The 19,849-nt window shown below is 34.1% G+C and overlaps 3 protein-coding genes across 4 annotated transcripts; 2 read left to right on the forward strand and 1 right to left on the reverse strand.

Moving 5' to 3' along the window:
• The first annotated feature begins 768 nt into the window (after nucleotides 1-768).
• On the forward strand, nucleotides 769-2,726 carry LOC120258476. The gene has a single exon (XM_039265898.1). It carries the CDS (start codon nucleotides 851-853, stop codon nucleotides 2,516-2,518), a length of 1,668 nt encoding a protein of 555 aa, XP_039121832.1. The 5' UTR covers nucleotides 769-850; the 3' UTR covers nucleotides 2,519-2,726.
• A 7,928-nt stretch (nucleotides 2,727-10,654) lies between these two features.
• LOC120258477 (zinc finger protein CONSTANS-LIKE 14-like) lies at nucleotides 10,655-15,243 on the forward strand. 2 transcript variants are annotated; one of them, XM_039265900.1, is made up of 5 exons: nucleotides 10,655-11,376; nucleotides 12,340-12,564; nucleotides 14,321-14,598; nucleotides 14,685-14,827; nucleotides 14,921-15,243. In XM_039265900.1, exons 1-4 carry the CDS (start codon nucleotides 10,711-10,713, stop codon nucleotides 14,797-14,799), a joined length of 1,284 nt encoding a protein of 427 aa, XP_039121834.1. In that variant the 5' UTR covers nucleotides 10,655-10,710; the 3' UTR covers nucleotides 14,800-14,827; nucleotides 14,921-15,243. The 2 variants fall into 2 exon arrangements, with proteins under 2 accessions (XP_039121834.1, XP_039121833.1); XM_039265899.1 differs by having other exon boundaries at nucleotides 14,685-15,243.
• A 372-nt stretch (nucleotides 15,244-15,615) lies between these two features.
• On the reverse strand, nucleotides 15,616-16,583 carry LOC120259403 (CASP-like protein 1F1). Its single transcript, XM_039266995.1, has 3 exons — nucleotides 16,317-16,583; nucleotides 16,114-16,216; nucleotides 15,616-16,017 (listed from the first exon to the last, which is right to left on the reverse strand). The coding sequence occupies exons 1-3, from the start codon at nucleotides 16,508-16,510 to the stop codon at nucleotides 15,790-15,792; spliced, it is 525 nt and encodes a 174-aa protein (XP_039122929.1). The 5' UTR covers nucleotides 16,511-16,583; the 3' UTR covers nucleotides 15,616-15,789.
• Between the last annotated feature and the right edge of the window lie 3,266 nt (nucleotides 16,584-19,849).

Below are 19,849 nucleotides of genomic sequence, written 5' to 3' on the forward strand. Positions count from 1 at the left end.
TTGTAGCAAACAGCTCAACTAGCTTGACAGCTCTAATTTAATATTTATAGCATAATAAGTCTGTTATGATTAACTTGTGAGGGACCCTTTTTATCTTTTGGTTGTACACTTTGCATGAGGACCCATTAATTTAACATGCTGTATGTTTTTGGTTTCCGTTCTAAGATGATCAACAATGAATGCCCCACAGCTTTCCAACCTAATTATTAATATATATTATTCGCACATATTCACTACACCTAGCCAGATCTAGCACTACCTTTTACTACACGTCTTCATGCACCACCTTTTTCCTATCTTCTTCTTTCTTGAAGTCAACTCATGATTAAAATCACTTCAATTAAATAAAAGCGAGTAAAATTACAAGGATGCTTCTCATAAAATAAATAGTACTAATTTTTAAATCACACTTAATAAAAATTATAGAATTTTACATTACTTCTTAAAATACTAGTAGCTAAGCCGCACAAATTTTTATTATTTTGAATTTAAATTTTTTTAATAATAAATTCTGTTTAGATTTACTATTTAAGACTGGATGTTCACTTTCTGATTATGTGTACACCTCTATTATGTGTTTTGTCTGGTTTATAATTTTTTTTAACATTATTTGAGCTTTAAGATTTTTATTAATAAAAAATATTAGTATATGCAAATTTTATTAGTAAAAAAGAGAGAAATGCAATTGGACCCAATCAAAACATAATAATTACATTTTTAGTTTAGAGTCGTCCAATCCCGCTTTTTTTCTTAAAACCCCGTGAAATGCTTCCCTCCTTTCGTTGCCGCCCTCCTTCCAGTTCTCCTTTGCCGACATTTTCCTTTTTCCCATTTTACCCTCATTTTCTCAATGAAATCACCCGAGGCCCACGACCCCCTCCGCCTCGCCGGAGACCTCATGGCCTCCCTCGCCGGCACGATTCCCGCCGTTCGTTGTCTTCGTGGTCGATGGTTTGCGGTCTCCGCCACCCTCAACCGCCTCCGCGCCGCGGTCTCCGGCCTCTCCGCTCTACCGACTGATTCCCTCTCCCACCCAGTCTTCTCTGACCTACTTGAAACCCTCCCCGAAACCCTAGCTTTGACACTCACTCTTTCGCTCCATTGTGCCTCCCCTGAACCTCCCTCCGGTCATCTCCAAACCCTAAGTGATCTCTCTTCTGCCGCGGCTGAGCTTTCTCGCCTAGCCTCCGATGCTGATCTCCTCCTCCGCTCCAATCCCGTTCTTGATTCTTTATCAGACACTGCAGGAGTCTCGCGGCGCGATGCCGTGCGGGCGCTGGTGACGAGGGTTCAGATCGGGGGCGTGGCGTCGCGGGCGGCTTCACTGGAGGAGCTGGTTGGGGTGATGGAGAAGGGTGATAAGGAGGTGGTGATCGCTGCGACAGAGGGGGCCGTGCCGGCGGTGGTGCGACTCCTCGACTCCCCGTGCCGGGCGACTAGAGATCGGGCTGTGGAGGCGATAGCGAGGTTCTCAGCAGTGGAAAGCTGCCGGGCCGTCCTGGCGGGGGAGGGAGTGCTACTGCTCAATCACCTCGCCCGTGCGCTGGAGTCCGATGCCTCAGGGCCAGCGCGAGAGAGCGCTTGTGTTGGTCTCCAGGCGTTGACTCTGACAAGGGACGCGGCAATGGCGGTCGGATCGCGAGGTGGCATTGGATCCCTCCTCACAATCTGTAACTCTGGGACACCGTCCTCTCAGGCGGCTGCTGTTGGAGTACTGAGAAACCTTGCCGGAGTGATGGAACTCCGGGAGATCTTTCTTGAAGACAATGCCGTTCCGATACTAATTCGGCTTTTCTCATCAGGAACAGTTCTGGCAAAAGAGAATGCTGCTGCCTGCCTCTGTAATTTAACCACTGGTGAAGATGCACACGGTTTGAAGCTGTCAATTCTAAAAGAAGATGGATTGGGATACTTGAAGGATTATTTGGAAAGTGCTGCTGATGGAGGTAAAGATAGGAGTATCAATCCAGCTCTTGGGTTGCTCCGGAACCTGGTGTCATTCAGGTACATTGGAGAAATCATTGCCACAATGCCTGAGTTTGTACCACTTGTACTTGGGGCATTGGACAGTCGAACATCAAACATAAGAACAGAGGCGGCCAAGGTGGTGTTTGAGTTGGCGTATTGGGTGAAGGTGAGGAAGGAGATGGGGCACTTGGGCTGTATTTCTCGGCTTGTTTCAATGTTGGAGGCAAAGGGACACGAAGAGAAAGAGGTGGCCGTGATGGCATTGGCGGTTTTGATGGAATGTTCTGCGAATCGGAGGCTGTTCAGGAAGGAGGACAAGGGGATCGTGAATGTGGTGCTGCTTCTCGATCCTTTGCTTAAGAACGTTAATAAGAAGTATGCTATTTCAGTGCTGATTTCGGTTTCACAGTCAAGAAAGTGTAGGAAACAAATGGTGGTGGCTGGTGCTTGTGGATATTTGCAGAGACTCGTGGATGCAGAGGTGGAGGGAGCAAAGGCACTTCTCGATAGCTTGGAGAAGGGTAAGCTCTGGGGGGTGTTTACTAAATAACGAGAATGAAAAGAATTTTATATTCACTGCCAATTTTAGAGTTTATAATCACTATTAACATCCTCAATTGATCCATGTTTTCTTAGTTCCTCCGAGCTATATTGTTGCTCTGATTTCTACTGTATAATGTGTTGTTACTTAAGCAAGCTTGTCTTTTTCCCCTGTAGAGAGATGAAAAGATAGTAAGTTGATTGTGTATGTTGTTTTATGGTTAATGCTTCATAAATATTAAAGTGCTTGTTTGATACTGCCTTATTGATTGAGCTACATCTCTGTTTGCATAGCATCTTCTCTTTTGATTTTTGTCAGTGTTTGTTATGGTATGATTATATGTTTTCTGTAATGATTGCAAATGAGCTAACCTTTTAGTCCCACATCGGCTATGAGATAGACCCGTTGTGTGCATATAAGTGGGGGGTAATTTTCTCTACTAGGCCAGTCTGTGGAGTTGTGGATCTCACCGTGTGTGTTGTGTGAGGGCTGGGTGAAGGGCTGACCAACGGAGGGTTCTGACCAGGCTGGCTAGCTGCGCGCTGGGGTTTGAGTTGAAGTGTCATTGAGTGAAGCATACCTGACCCGTCCATGACCATAGGGTTGGGGCTACCCCACCCTATAGACCGGTCTTTTAGGGTCCGCTCTCCCCTCCACTTGTGTGCATTACATTTTCCTGTCATTTATGTTGCTACTATGGTTTATTGTTCCTTATGTGAAATTTATGTATCCATTCCTTACTTGATTGGTTTACTGTAGCTCATTGCAGAAATTTGGGATTGTAATGCATTCCTTACTTGATTGGTTCACTGTAGCTCATTGCTTTGCCATGCACATATAGTTTAAATTTCTGGTTATCACTAGCGTGATGCTTACTAGAATAGATACTAGACTCCTTATGAATGCTTAATTAGTGAAACTTTTTGTGGCACCTCACCTATAGTTCTTCCTTCAAAAGATTAGAAATTTCTGAATCTGGACCTTCATTGATAAGCTTGTCACAATACATTGTCATACAATAATGTAAGCATTATTAGCAATCATTTGTTGTTTGATAGTGCTAGAATAGTTTACATTATTCTCTTGTTTCTTGTTTTTTATGTGAGAGGAAGACGCACCTACTGTTTATTCTCTTCTCAGATCTTTGGAACATGATGTAGTTTGGTAGCCCTTTGGCCAGTAGTTCACATACTTTTCTGGCCTTGTTGGCTTCAAAATAAATTGACTTTTTTTTAGGCAGTTCATGATACCAAGTTGACCTGTTTCTTTCAGTGATGTTTGGTTTTGAAGTTCAAAGTTTATACTTCTTAGAGTGTAATATTACTGTTGTTGTTCTGAGCTTTATGAAGTTGTATTACCAGGTTTGTTTGAAAATCACACATCATGGATTGATTTAGATTAATAATGGCTTTCCAAGCTGTCGAATTGGAAACCTTTTGGTTATATTTTGTGTTCATGCAAACTTCTTGTCATGCAATTGCATTCAGTTTGTAAGGATCAGTTTAAATTTCTTGGAGTGGGTCTCTCTAAAAAGATAAGAGTTTGGTTTAAGAATGAACTTTGGAGTCTTGTGGATCAAAACGTGGGCCATTCCATATTCAATCAATACAGACATATATATATATGTGGTATTTGAGCCTCATTTTTATTTATATAAATAATTTGATCAAAATCCAAACCCGTACATGTTTATTTTGCTTTTCTCAGCACAAGAGTTTTCTTTTTCTTTTCTTTTTTTTCTTTTTTTTTTTTAAAGTCCTCTTTTAAAGTCTTGAGAATAATCACCTTAAAAGCCATGAGTAGCTTCCGTGGTTTTTAATGATTTTGACGTGTGGTGTCCGCCATGGAAATGGGTACACTTACTGATACTGTTGAATATTAATGAACCTCATGGGTAAAGCCGTAAAGGTTCATAAACACGCACCATATTATTTGCTAGATTAGTTATGAATTGCAATTGGACGCCTCACACCTATGGCTATATTTGGTAATGTTGATTGATCCGTGCATATGTGTATATATATACATGTATAATGTTTTTATAGGAAGAATGGTGACCATTTCAAATAATAATTAATTCAAGCTTGATGTAAAGCTTGTGCACTCTAGGTGAAAAGAAAAACCTTGGTAGTTTACTGATGGGTTTTTGAACTTCTAAAGGCAATGTGTTTCATCATAGAATTATGAGAAAATTTTCTTTTTACAGCAATATTTGGTGTATAAGATCTTATTTAGAAAAGCAAAAGATATTTCGTCATAAAATTATGAGGTTTATTTCCAATAGTAAAAGTGAAATGAACTTTGGTATAACCCATTCAAAAATAGTATTCATGTTTAACCAATTACCAAAAATTATTTTAGTTTTTATCATCCTTTAAATATCATTCATTCAAGACAGAATATTTTAATAAATCAGTGGTTTATCTATTTTTATTAAAACAAACATAATTGAGTTTTGTAATTTATGAAACCAGGCTTTATTCACACATGGGTTGCGTTAAATTTATTAAAAACTAACTATGCAATGAATTTCAAGCCTTGTGACTCGTGAGCATCCAGTTTAGAAGCCTCACAGAATTTATTGAGTGGAATTAAATTAATTAAATAAATGATTGGTATCAACGATGAACGGTGGGATACGTGCTTGCATTATACGTATTATTATATTTAATTTAATTTCAATTCATTTTATCAACGCTTTTTCCTTCTGAAAAAGCGTCATGCATGACGCATGCATTCATTTACTGTGATTTTTGTAGATATACGTGTATATATATGTATATATATATATATATATATATTGTTGTTGTTGTTATTAATTATTATTATTTGGTCCGGTAGAGTTTTCTGTAGAATGGGCATTTGGTATGGCTTTATATATCACAGAGCTTCTTGTTACACGCTTGCTTTGATTGGTGCTACAAGTCAACCAACTAAGCTTGGCTTTTATTTGTGAATATATATATATATATATATTATAATATGTTATCTACTAAGAACATTCGTAGAACATTAATTTATATAGATAAAAAGATAAAAGATAGACTGGTGGAGGCCCTGGAGGGTTGGGTTTAATTTTCAAAAAGGATGAGAGGGGGAACCGTGATTTAACTGTCCCAGGATTTCCCTAGACGATATTTTTTCATGAAATTTTTAGAAAATGCAACCTCCGTTTATATATATACACACATAATATTTTTTTACTTTTTTCTACTTTTCCTTTAATTTTATTTTAATTTTTTCTGATATTTACGAAACTGATGTAAATATTTAGACATCCCTCTACTGTTTTTAATGGTAGCATGTGTTGGGATAATATTTAGATCCCTCACTCAGAGCGCTAGCTCCGCCAAGTGAGCTAGACCTCCTTCTCTTAATAGCGCTTCTATAATTTGATCCCTCTTATTCTGTGGTGGCTGTTTTTGTTCGTCTTTGTCTCTTTTTTTTTTTGTTCAATTGCTCTCTGTTTATCATTTTATGTTTTGTATCTCATCATCTTTGATGATTTATTGTTGTTTGTTTCAGTCTTTGTCTCTTTGTTATAGTTTTCTTCTTCTTGTTTTTTTGAATGATATTCATGATTTATTTAAAAAACATGTAAGTTTATTTCACACTGAGATAAACTTCTACGTTTATAATATATATATATATCTATATATATATATATATATATATATATATATCTTCTATTACTCATAAGCTGTAAAATAGTGAAAAACTATAAATTTCTGTTTACAAATTTAATTTTAAAATTTTACTATATAATCGGGTTTTAACATGAACATTATTTTCTATTTGAAGTATTAACATATACATATTTACTGTTGTAATAAAGTGGACAAATTATTATATAATTAACCAAAATCTTTAAATCTATTTTAAATTTAAAATAGTATCCTAAACAATCATAATCACTTTTAAATGCATAAACTTAAACTTGCAAAGCAAATATTTATTAAATACTTTAAACAGTTATTTGAATAATAACTAAGCATTAATCATAATCAATTTTTTTTTTAATAAAGCCATTTCCCACATGTGTCAAGACAAAGACAAAGCAATGCAATGCATGGCCTTTTTTGGGCGTCCTATTAATCATATGACGCGTGTCAGATAATAAGCAATTCACACTTCCTAAAACAAGCGCATCACATGTACAAATTCAACTTGCTTGACATGTTTTCCATATTTATAAAAAAAGAGACTTTATATGTGAACATATTATTTCTATTTTCCTTCTTTGTTTCATTGATTGATTAATAATTGCAAGGAAATATATAAAGTTGATGGCTCCATGAAACCAAACAATGGCCAAAGTCCAAGTTTGGCTTTAATCCCATACAACTTTTTTTTTTCAAATAGGTAGAAAAATTATTCGGACATTGAGCTATCACATACATTCACATTATACCAGTAAAGACTTGAATTTGGAATAATTTCTGAGTGTAGGGGACCGAATACCACCAAGTTATAAGTGCTTTGACTCGTACAAAAATTTCAAAACTACGTAAACTTTTTTATAATGTTTTTATTTAAATTATATTTATCATTTTAATTGAGTGGTGTTATATATAAAATCTATGAATATATGGTATGACTCTTAATTGAGTAAGAAAATTGGGGCTTTGATTAAAAAAAAAAATTGTGGGCGATGTGGACATGAAAACTATCTGAGTATGAACAAAAACTGTTGACAATTCATAGTCTACCAATCTTATTAGGAGGACATCTACATGTCGGCATAAATTAAAAAAATAAACAAATGAATAAATAAATAATCGAATTTAAGTTTGGAAAGAGTTTGATTCAAAGATGAGATTTTAATTGGGTGGCTTTTCCTTGTCAGTGATCCTGGTGATATAATTGGCTCACCAACCACATTTAATTGCCTCATGACTGTTTTCACAGCTCTTATATGTACACTATCTACCTTCTCTTATATCAAGTGTGTGTATATATGGCTTGTAATCTCTATTGTTGGTTATTATGATTTTTATATTTTAATTTAATCTCATTATTTATTTATTTTTAATCTTTGAGTTGTTCTTCCATTTTGATGAGTGGGGGAATTTTGTTTGTGTTCTTAATAATTTATTAATTGTAATATTTTTAAATAATAAACTTGTTAATTTGTTGTTGGTTATCTTATTTTTATTTTTATTTTATTTTTTTGAAATAAATGTGGATAAACCACAACTTTATTGAATAGGGAACATAAGATAAAAGCTCTCACCAGAAGTGAGGAGAAGTACTAAGAACGACAGGAAAATAAAATACAAGGAGAATAGAAGCTGGGAAGGCTATCTTATTTTTATAATTTTTAATAAAAAATTTATATAAAATAGTAGTTTATGTATTTTTATTATCATTAATAATAAATTTATTTTGCACATAACTTAATGTGTCTTCTAAAGCTTGCAAGTTTGTGTTCTCGTTTTTAATATATGTGTCACGTCTCCTTTATTTTTAACACATTTGGTTAACTTTTAATATAATAAAGTGAAGCATTTCATAAATAAGAATTCCGCTTAAAAACAAAGAAAAAACCCATAGATTTTGAATCAAGTTAAGAATTTAGAAAAATAATACTTTTTCAATCCAAAACAAAAGTCATCCTCGACTAGAAAAAAAACAATAATGCCATTCATTTAGAATTAGTATATACACAAAATAGATTTAAATAAAAATATAAATAAAAAATTATTTTAATTCTAAAAGAATTATTCCAAGGTGTCTAAAATAAAATAAAATAAAATAAATAAAAATAAAAAGAAAGGTTGTCTTTTGTGCTCCACTTCTGAGCATGCACCATACATTTTTGAATTAGATAATTTTTTTTTAAAGAAATTAGATAAATTTCATCAATGACATTTTTAATTAATCTTTTTTATGTACCATGGAAAGTTAACATACCATACCTTTTTCTTTTAATTTAAAAGTTGAGATTTTAAATTTTACTTATAATTTATCCATAATTTTTAAATTAAAAAAAAAATTTATGGTATTATTAACAGACAGAGATGTTATTAAAAATAAAATTACCAATGATTACTTGACTTGTTGATATTGAGTCGCAAAATGTGAACAAAATGTTATTAAAGTATGTTTTATATTTGTGTTTGTTTCTGATTTAAATCTTAAATTAGAGCCGTGATGTTTGTCGTCTAGTATAAAATAATAAAATAAAATAAAATAAAAATAAGAAAAGTGAAAAAGACGAGAGACTGAAAAGTGAAAACAAACAGTTGGTTGAAGAAATGGTGAAAGAAATCATGGATAGACAGAGATGATGATGGGTGTGACACTAGCTAAGATTCAAGTCTCACAAGCAAAGTAAAAGGGCATGAAGTGAAGTGATGAAAAAAGTACTTTGGATCTTTACCAGACTTGGTTGTGGTGGACCAGTCTTGCAAATGGGTTACCTTATCCACACCATCACACATTGTAATAAATGCCATAAAATAAATAAATAAATATTCAACTTTTTATCTAAAATCTCTCCATCCTTAAATGATGAGCTTTTAATTCCACTTTATTGTACCCTTTCCATGGTTTTGAGGTATATTCTCCAATAAATTATGAGAATGAAATTTCAAGTGTGTTGGCTTACTGAAATATTTCAGTTGGAGTTTGGTGGGTTATAAATCACGAGGTTAATTTTTTTATACATAATTTTTGAATTTACATAATATATTGAAAATTGAAATTGTTCGTAAATTGTGATAAGAGTTGTCCACATGATCTCCAAAGCTCATGCACGTGCGCATGATTAAATCCGCATAGATATGTTTTTAGAAAAAAAAAAAATATTTCATTTGTGCAAAGAAGAGTTATAAAGGGGAGGTCATGGGTTCAAATCTCTCCCCCGACAGTACTGGTCACCGTACTGTTTATATATTGTTTATCCAGGATTCTTATACTATTATCATACTGTACATATATTGTACATCCGGGTTATAGTACTGTTTGGTACTGTTTATATTCATATAAAAAGGGCGCTTGTCGTCTATTATTCAAAAAAAAAAAAAGAGTTATATATAAATATAAACACAAAAACATTAAAAAAAACTTATATTTTTGAATGATAATTCTTATAATTAAGACATTTGTCTCTTACTCTATTGGCACTAAGTTTTTTATATAAAGTGTTCATATATTGGTTGAAAAAATAGATCCAAATTTCAGCTCACATAAAATGTAAGTCCATTAAAATATTTACTCATTGCTTATGTACGTCTGATGTAGTTTGTCGATATTTAAAATAAATAAATAAATATTTAATTGTTACAAAATTAATGTAATTAAAATACTTTTTTAATAGATATGAATAAATCAAAAATCCTTAATTTCTCAGTAGATATAGATTAGAAATATTTAAAATAGCTGTCATTTGAAATAATCTATTATACTTCGGTGAGATATTTATGCTAAAAAAAAAAAAACTCCTCAAGCTGGAAAACATGCTAAACACACCAAAATTCATTGTATAACTCAATCCAGTATTTATGAATAACACCATCATAGTATTAACAGGAAAAAATGACGACCTTCAAAAAATCATAAAAAAATAAAAAATAAAAATAAAAATAATAATAATAATAATAATGTATATCCAAATAAGAATTGGACAACCCCATCTATTACAGTCCCATTACATCAATCACAGTCCATTTCATCTCTAATCACAAAAATATCTCGGCTTGAAAAGTAGTCAAAGATCACATTCATTATGGAATTTTAAAATTTTTCAGGGGGTTCTTCATGAAAAACAATAATAAAAACCAACCACACTTATGTTTATATTTACAATCAAACCCACTAACAAGTTTATCGGAATCGAGTTAGGACGCGAGATAACGACAACGACTCGTCTTTCAGGACAATTGCCAGCTCACCCAAAAGCGTTCGATATTTTGACATCCTTGGGTCCCACCTTCCAAATATCTCACCGAACACCAACCCACGTGCTCCTCATTTCCATCTCTTAACGGGTCGGTTTTCCAAATAGCCCAGTCTATACCCGTTAAAATCCAGTCTTGGATATCGGGTTGTCACCCGAATCCGAACCCGATAACCCGTTAACTGGGTCTGTTCTCAGATCCTAATAGAGCTCTCTCCTTCTTCTTCTTCTTCTTCTTCTTATAGAGAGAGAGAGAGAGAGAGCTGGTCTCATTGACTGAACCTTGTTAGGGTTGGAAGCCATGTCACCGGAGACGTGCTCGGCGCCGCCGGCGTGCGACTACTGTGGATCGGCCCTCGCAGCACTCTATTGCCGAGCTGACGCTGCGCGGCTTTGCCTCCCTTGCGATCGCCATGTCCACTCGGCCAACGCCCTTTCCCGCAAACATCCGCGCTCCGCCCTCTGCTCTTCTTGCTACTCTGCCCCCGCTGTCTCCCGCCTTGGCTCCCTCTTCTTCTGCTCCGCTTGCGAAACCGACCCCTCTCCCCCTCACGTCCCCGCCGCTCTCGAGCCGCTCTCCGGCCTTCCCTCGGCGGCTTCCATAGCTGCCTCTCTTGATCTTGAGTTCCCTCCTGAGATCCCCCAGCCGGAGCCATTGAATCGGGCTTTCTCGAATTGGGGGTCGATTAACGCTTTTGAGGAGCTGTCCGTGCCGAAATGGGAGCAAAAGCAGCAGCTTTTGGAGCAGGTGCTGGAGCTCGCTAAGAGTGAGAACGATGGACAGCAGGAACAACCGGTGCAGTGTGGTTTTGGCCCGATGACACCGGGCCGGAGCAATAATGATGGCTTGATGCAGTATACCGAGTTGTTGATGCTGCCGCCGGCCGGGTGCGTGGATCTCAAAGGGTGCGATCGACTTGTTGAGGATGAGGATTTGTTGTGGGACAATGGGAGTGCTGCTGCTCAGGTATGATATTCTCGTGAAAAATTCTTTTTTTTTTTTTATTTTTTTTTTAAATTTTCTCCTTTTTGTTTGATTTTTCGTGTTATCCAATTGTTTAGATTTGGAAGCTATTGTTTTTGAATTTTGGATTGGTTTTGAGATGGAAATGTGGGATTGTTTGCGCAGAAGATACGACCTTGAACAGATTCTTTACAATCACATTTTTCCTTGAAGACATGTCAGATCTCGTTATGTAGTCATATTATTCAAAGGAGCAAACAAAAGGTGTTCCCTTTTAAGTTGGGAACTTAGGATCAAATTTTTTTGGAAGAAATGAAGGAGAGTGAGCAACAAACAATCATGGATTATTCTTTACTGTGATGTATTTTGCTTTTCAGCTGGGAGAATTAATAATTTTCGTTTTTTTTTATAAGGATGTTGGTACGCAGTACTGTAGGGAAGACGTATTCAGTACTTTATGTTGTCATTTCCCTAAATGGAACCAAAATTTGAAATCTGGAGTAGCCAGAATTATGGATTATAATGGTGGAGTGGTCCCTACTAACAACTTGATTTTTTAAATTATCTTTTAGCCTCATTGAAGTGCAGTTAAACTGCAAAAGGCTGCTGATGTGCTCCCACTGAAAACTTTCTTGGCTTCTTACACCACAGTGTTTGTTGCTCACTTTCAAACATCTTCATGGCCCTGAGACATGAATCTGAGGATGGCTTTCTTTGTTTACTCATCTGGGTATTTGACTAATTCTCTAGCCCACCTAACTAATTGCCATTGGAGTGCTTAAGTTGCTTCCTTTCTTCCTGTGATTGATACGTCTTGCCTTATTTTCAATTGATAGTTAGACTATTCCTGCTATTTTTTGCTCTTGGCTGATTGGTTCCTGTTTGTACTTATAGATCACATCAATGTTTTTTGTGTTTTTTGAGATGTATGCCACTGCGCTCAATTCTATCCCTATTACCTTGTAGATCTGGGATTTTGATCTAGGAAGGACAATGGAACAAAAAGAATCCTCTCCACTGGAAATTGAATTTTGCAACAATGCTAATTTTATGATGAAGAATTACACAGACCTCCTCAAAGAAAATTCATTTGCCACAGAAAATTTTGTAGAAGATATGTGTGACACAAATCACCTTTCTGCAAATGATGACATCTCCTCTACAAATATCCATCATGTGTCATCTCTAAAGGTATGCTGATGTCATTGATTTAGCCTAAATTGCAGCATAAGATAGTTGTGTTTAGATTATTTATTAAGTGGTTATGTGATGATAGAAATTCTTTCTTGCTAGTTTGATGAAATTACTTTACATGTATGATTACTAAAGTTTTACTGATAGAACTACACTCTTTAAAGTAAAGTAGCCGCTGAAGAAATTTTTGGTTAGACCTTCAATTTCTAGTGGAGCACATACATTGCATTGTTTTTGGCATATATGATTGTCTGTATGCAGGTATTCTTTCATAAATTACTGGTTGAAACAGTGTCATCGTGATCATCTGTCTTTTCTTGGGAACCATATGCTTTTAGTTTTTTTAGTAGCTGAACAAATTTTTATTTTTTTTAGTTTTTTTTATTCTTGAGTACATTACCTTTCTATCGTCAATTTCATCATACTGATAAATATTTTGAGAAAAGTTTTATGATGTTGCAATCATAATGAGAAATGGAAGGAAAATATAGTGAACTAAAGGAGCTAATAGAAGTTTCTAAAAATCCTATGTTCCTTGTTCCTGTTTGGTGCGTTCTTGTTGTTCTGTTTTGTTCCAGCTTGGATTGTTTTCAGTTCACTTTAATAAAGTAGTGGATTAATCATTTTTATCAAAAAAAAAAAAAAAATTAAGACGATTAATAATAGGATCGGTACAAGCGCATAACACTTTTGCGCTAAGGTGGAGCTGATAAAGTTGTTGCAGAAGTCTGGGCCAGACAGAGCATAAATGACCACTAGAAACCAAATTTGATAGAATTTCATGTGGCACATATGCAGCATTTCTTTAGGATAGAGAGAAAAACAAGTTGGAGAGGTTAGGTATAGTGCTTTTCACTACATTTAAGCTTAGAGTGTCCAGTAAAGGTGCTAAAAAGTGCGTCTTTTGGATAGGAGTAAAACAAACTTTCAGGTATGGTACTTTGCTATGAAATTACAAGCAAGTTGTGTGAATGCAGGATTAGCAAATTCGAAGATGGAACCTAGGGAACTTTGATATATAGGTTTTTGATTTGTTTAAATGCCAAATCCAAATCCTTTACCTGACTGATTTCATATAATTGGATGATAGGAACTAGCATGTCAAAGTATCAATTTTGTTGAAATGTTCAAAAGGAAACTTTTGTCTTGACTTTATTATTTAGTTCCTGCTTCTGGATTCAGATCTCAATGAGGGTTCTTGTAGCCCAAGTTGCCTAATTCAAAGTGCTGAAAGTGTTGGTCCTCATTACTACTTGAAATGAGTTTGGTTGCACAAAAGGATAAATGCCACTTTGGCCAAGTGAGAACTTGGTCTCAAGCATTTGTCTTAAAGGTGGTTTTCTTTTCCTACAATTTTTGAAAAAAATCCTTCATAGCAATTTTAGGAAAATAAAGTTTAGTTATTGATCCGGAGTTGGGAAGTTGCCATAGCTGGGTTGGCCTAGGTGCTTGTTTTAAGTGTCATGGTATTTGTTAGCACAGAATTTCACAAGGAGACAAGTTTGTGGGTGGCTACAGAGTGTTGGATTATTGGGGTTTCATTGGGACTGTTTTCTGAAGACTTAAAATCCAGTAGCTGCTTGTAAAGTTGTAATCACAGGTTATCGTCTAATCCTTCTTATCCATCAATGGCGTGAAAGTTGTTTATAAAGGATGCTTATATTGGTTTCAGTACATGGACAATATAAAATGTCATTCGTTACTAATACGCCTAGTTTGCGTTTATCATTTGCTTTCTCTTTCCTTGCTGCAGCTGAACATGCAAACAACCAGCAAATGGCAGAACAATGCTCATAACTCAGCTCTCCAAGGGACAGCTACTTCAGGAAACAGCAAGTTTACTATAGTTAGTTCAATAGGTAATTCTCATGATACAGGATTAGGTGGCACTATCAAAGAAATTTCTTTTCAGGAGCACACTTTCATCAGAACTGAATCATTCAAAGAGACACAGAAAATTGATAGCGAGCGGATGGCCCAGAACAGGGGGAATGCCATGCAACGGTACAAGGAGAAAAGAAAGAACCGCAGGCATGTTTATTATCTTCTGCAAAGTTATTTATTCTCTGTTATTGTCTGACACTTTTGAAAATCATATGCACCTGAATGCTCAACAGATATGATAAACACATTCGCTATGAATCGAGGAAGGTCAGAGCCGACACCAGAAAGCGAGTGAAGGGACGTTTCGTTAAAGCTACAGAAGCACTGGATGTGGAAAATGGTGGATGAAGTTTCTGAAAAGGAGCCAACCCTGGATGTAAATATATCATGTTATCTTATTGATTGTTGTTGTGTTATCTCCAACAGAGTTTGCAAATGACCGAATCACTGTTTAATTTGCTGCTCGAAGATTTTGTCGGTGTGATGCATCGCTGTCAGATTTCAGAAAGGAGCAAATGTGCTGTTCCTTGCTGCTCCGAGCGCCACAACTTATGTATGCCCATGGGTTGGTCTTTGGTGACGGTATTATCTGGTTATTGTTCAAACTCATCAGTATTGTTCATTTAAACCTTCTGACTTGTGGGTATTCCTGTAGTTCTCTATTGTTAGAGAGGTTTTGTGTGTTTTTAAATGGCTTGGCTTGCTTAAGCCATTCGTATTAGTGAATATCCTCCTGTATGTGCATGGAACTTGACAATATTGAAATAAAGTTTACATGCTTCTTGGTTCTTACTTCTTACTTGTATGGCAATGTGATTTTTTTTTTTTTCTTTCTAATTTCTAAAATTGGTTCATTAGATTAGAAGTAAATGGGGTGATCCAAAAAGAAGAGATGGAAGTAACAATAGTGAATAGAATACAGAAATGAGTTGTGGAGTTAAAACTCAAAAGTCAAAACAGAATATATATATATATATATATATATCTGTGTGTGTGTTTTATGTGGCAAGGGACTAAAAACAAGAGAAGAAAATTAGGCACAATAATAGACGCTATATATTTCTCATACGAGAAAATGGGAACCTTGAATATTTAAGAGTAAAAAATGATCACCTATATTTGGTTACTTAATTATATAGAAAATTAGCTGTTAAGCAACACAAATACAAGCAGTTAAAGAGAACCACTTTGGTGGTGTTAACTGTCATTCAGCCAATGATGAAAAAATATATTACAAAAATGACACAGCAAACTTCATGTCTACATAGAGTTGTGAATCAGACCATGGATTCACATTCAACCTTAAACACAGAAAAAACAGTAGGAAATGGAAGCAATTCAGTAGGTATTAATCTGTTTGGTCTTGTGAACAGAGGAAAGCATACAAATAACAAGTAAAGCGATGACAGCAACGAAAGAACAAGCCAGAGATATCTGAACCCTTTTGCAGAACTTGCCAAACATGGAGCACACCTGAGACCAGCCTGTATGCACATTTCCTTTCTTCCCTAAATACCCGATCGCCGTCGCCGATGAGACCGCCGATATTGCTAGCACCATCACCACCTGCCAAGTTCATCAAAACACGTACACTTAACTCAAAACCATGCAAAAGGATAAATGTCTTAAAAACAATTAAGGAGAAGGTTACTGGTTACACACCAGATCCAACAAGTGAAGAAGATAACCGTTCAAAAGAGTTGAAAGAAAACCCAGTGATACCAGTGAATAAACACAGATAATCACATTCCCAATCACAAAGAACCTGAATTCCATGCAAAAAGAACATAACATGTATCAAGATGAAAGAAAAGCATGCAGCTTGCAGCATTAATCAGTAATAATGAAGTCATGAGCTAGCTCACACAAAAGCTGGAGAAGACTTGAAGCTAGCACTCATCTCAAGGCCAAGGACTTGAACTGTTTGCTTGTTGAAAACCATGACTAAAGTTGCACTCAAAGTGGATATAAAGGCCAAGATCCTAAGAACAGTAGTCGTTCTCAGATAATTCTTATTGACTTCATAATTTGGCCTTCTCTCTGCCTTCACCCCCTCCATTGAAATCAGGTGAATGATAAGAAAACTCAAATGGTTTGATTTATAAAAGTTGGAGGTTGGATTGAGAGAGTTGTTGCTGAAAATGCGCAGGAGAAGTTGGGAGAGTGGAAGAATAGTTTCTTGTGAGATCCAATCACCGCTGGTTGTTGTTTTACTTGTCTCACCTTATACAAGTCATTGAGACAACAAATGGGTGCAAATTGCAAAAGCAGTAGCGTATGTACGAATTTATGTACACCGGGAGGTGAGATTAGTGTTTTAATTAATTAGTTTTGTTTGAGTTGAATTGAATTGATCTCCTCTTTTTATGGGAGTTACGTTGAGATCCAAAAACCGCACGTATGTCCCTCCAACTTAGTTGCTGAGATCATCCGGGGCTTTTTAGGTGTTGGATTTCTACACGGAATAGCGTATATATAAAACTCTTATTGAGAAAACATTTTTCAATCACCAGGACTTTTTTTCATTTATTAGTATCGAGTCTTTTGTATAATGTGTCCATCAGAAAAGATCTGCGATCAAACATAAAAACTCATATAAAATGAAAGTATATGTGCTCATTAAATTTTTTTTGCGATTTTGCATATATATTTGATAGTGTTTGTTACGATGATTTGTGAATAAATTTTATTTTGGACCTCATTGTTTTGCTAATGATTTTTTTTTTTTAACGAAATTAACTAATTTCGATGTTTGGGAAGGGAATATATATGTGTGTGTGATATTTATTTTTGGAAATATTTTATAAAATTCATGTATTGTTTTTTCTATTACGAAAAAGTTAGTCAAGAAGGTTCAATATCCAATAGATGTAAGTAAAGAATAAAGAAATTTTTTTGATTAATGAAACTATATTCTCATGGTTTTTCATATTTCAGATGACTATAATTAACAAATCCCATAAAAAAGAAATCAAGACATTATAAACATTTCATTGTCAATGAGAAGAACGAAGAATTAGTTGGTACTAACGCAAGTTGCATGTCAGGTGGTTCAAGATACCATTGTGCATAAGAGAACCATTTGGCTTTTGTCTAAGATATAAATGTCATGTATCATTTCTTAAAAAAAAATGAATCTAGCTTGTGTTAATTAGAGGTTGTAATGTGTCAATGTTGTGCCCTTTTTTTCTTGTGTAGGTGGGGTTGAAGGACAAAGATTTTTATTTTTATTTCTCTATAGTTTGTTTATATAGATCAATAAGTTAATTAGTTGCAATTATTGATATGTAGGTATTGAATTTGACTTTTTATTTTGGTTGATATTTCTGATTAGTCATCAGATTAATTTTAAGCTTTCTAGGAGATGGAGACTAAATTCAGTTTTTCAAAGAGCATATGTCTAATTTCATGTTCGATTTTATTTCCTTAAAATTTAATATAAATATTTCAATATAAAAAAAGCTCAAAACTCCAATCATTTTGCCATCTATTTGTGGAGGAGATAGTATTTATCTTCACAAAGTCTCTCATATATATATATATTGTATAAAAAAATATTTTTGAAAGTTTGATTTCATTTTATTTTTTGTAATTTTATTTAAATGCAACAATTAGAAAATTTTTAAACATGACCATTTTGATAGCAGAAAATAGTAAATTTTTTTTCTTAAAAAGGGAGAAGGGATCAAGTGATATGATAGTGGTTTATCTATTTTATTTTTTTAAAAAAAATTAAACATGCTATATATTCCATCTATTTTTTAAATAATTATATATATAATTTATTAATACAATTAAGGACTCTCAAATTAAAGCTTCTCAACTCACAATGCACAAAATTGGATTTGTGTGAAAACTATTATGAAGAGTTTTTTCTTCTTTTTAAAATTGTATGATAAAAAGTTTATCTCAAAAAAGTATTTAATTAGCCGTCTCTTTACTAAGGTAGTGTTTGTTTGGAGGAATTTGGGGTTACATGTAACTTGAGTTATTTAATTTTTAGAAATCCAATGTTTGTTTCACAGGATTCTAAAACTCATGTAACTTAGATTACATCCAATAAAAGATTTGGTTTTACGCCCAAATTGGGCGTAAAGGCGAAAACCCGGTAGTTGAAAATCCTTAGGTGATGTATATACTTGAGTTACTTGGTTTTTATAAATCCAGTGTTTGTTTCACAGGATTCTACAAACTCATATAACTCAGATTACATCCAATAAAGGATTTGGTTTACGCCCAAATTGGGCGTAAGTCGAAATTCCAGAAATTGAAAATCCTTAGGTGATGTATATATATATATATACATATACATATATATACATATACACATATACACATATACATATACACATACATATACAAAAATATATACACATGTACATATGCATATGCATATATACACACATACATATACTTATACGCGCGCGCACACACACACACATATATATACATAGGTAAGTTTATATATACACACATACATATATACACTTCTACATATATACATATGCATATACACACACATGTATATATATACCAATACATAGTATGTTTACATATACATATACTCATATACATATATGTATATATGTGCATATATTCATATATATACACACATATACATATACTTATATAGATATATATATATTTATATATATATATATATATATGTATATATTGATATACATGTACATAGATGTGCATGTATACACATATATACATACACTTATACACATGTGTTTTCAATTCCAAATTTACAAATCCTTCTAAATAAACAAAAAAACTTATAATAATACAGTAATTTTAGTTACACTCAACTAAACACAAAATTTGACTGCACTGTATTTTAAAAACCAAGTATTTCTATTTTATAATTAAAAATTCACTGCATTTAGAATTACATTCAACCAAACACCACATAATAGTAATAGCACTCTCGTAAACTCTCTCTCTATATATATTATAAAAGTTGTCTGTTTCATGGGCTTTGAGCATGACATTAGCCTTATTGCAACAAGTAACGCGCCTTGGTTTTTCATTCAATAAAACAAATCAGTCAAGTGCACTGTGATTCATCACTTAAATATCATTGGTTTTTTTTTTCCTGATAAAATGAATAAAATAAAGATATATACTAACAGAAAAGGTTACAAAAATATTAAATAATTATAAAGAAAACTAGAAAACCGCTCAAAACTATAATGAATTATTTAAAAGCCCAAATAGACAAATATGTAACTTTTAGACAACAATTATGAGTAGGGTCATACATAAATAATAACTTTGATAAATTGAACATTAAATTTTTTTTTATTGAGTTTATAATTATAAATTTAATTGATAATAAAATTGAATTTTTTTATTAATATATGTGTACAAGTAACACAATTGAATCTTCTAA

The sequence above is a fragment of the Dioscorea cayenensis genome, chromosome 4 (genome assembly GCF_009730915.1).
Source record: "Dioscorea cayenensis subsp. rotundata cultivar TDr96_F1 chromosome 4, TDr96_F1_v2_PseudoChromosome.rev07_lg8_w22 25.fasta, whole genome shotgun sequence".
Lineage (NCBI taxonomy): Eukaryota > Viridiplantae > Streptophyta > Magnoliopsida > Dioscoreales > Dioscoreaceae > Dioscorea > Dioscorea cayenensis.

Coding starts and splice junctions, on each gene's coding strand:
- LOC120258477 (XM_039265899.1), top strand. CDS start 10,711: ATGTCACCGGAGACGTGCTCGGCGCCGCCGGCGTGCGACTACTGTGGA. Junction 12,565..14,320: donor ATCATGTGTCATCTCTAAAG/GTATGCTGATGT, acceptor TCCTTGCTGCAG/CTGAACATGCAAACAACCAG. Junction 14,599..14,684: donor GAGAAAAGAAAGAACCGCAG/GCATGTTTATTA, acceptor AATGCTCAACAG/ATATGATAAACACATTCGCT.
- LOC120259403 (XM_039266995.1), bottom strand. CDS start 16,510: ATGGAGGGGGTGAAGGCAGAGAGAAGGCCAAATTATGAAGTCAATAAG. Junction 16,217..16,316: donor AAGTCTTCTCCAGCTTTTGT/GTGAGCTAGCTC, acceptor CATGGAATTCAG/GTTCTTTGTGATTGGGAATG. Junction 16,018..16,113: donor TTCTTCACTTGTTGGATCTG/GTGTGTAACCAG, acceptor TGAACTTGGCAG/GTGGTGATGGTGCTAGCAAT.
- LOC120258476 (XM_039265898.1), top strand. CDS start 851: ATGAAATCACCCGAGGCCCACGACCCCCTCCGCCTCGCCGGAGACCTC.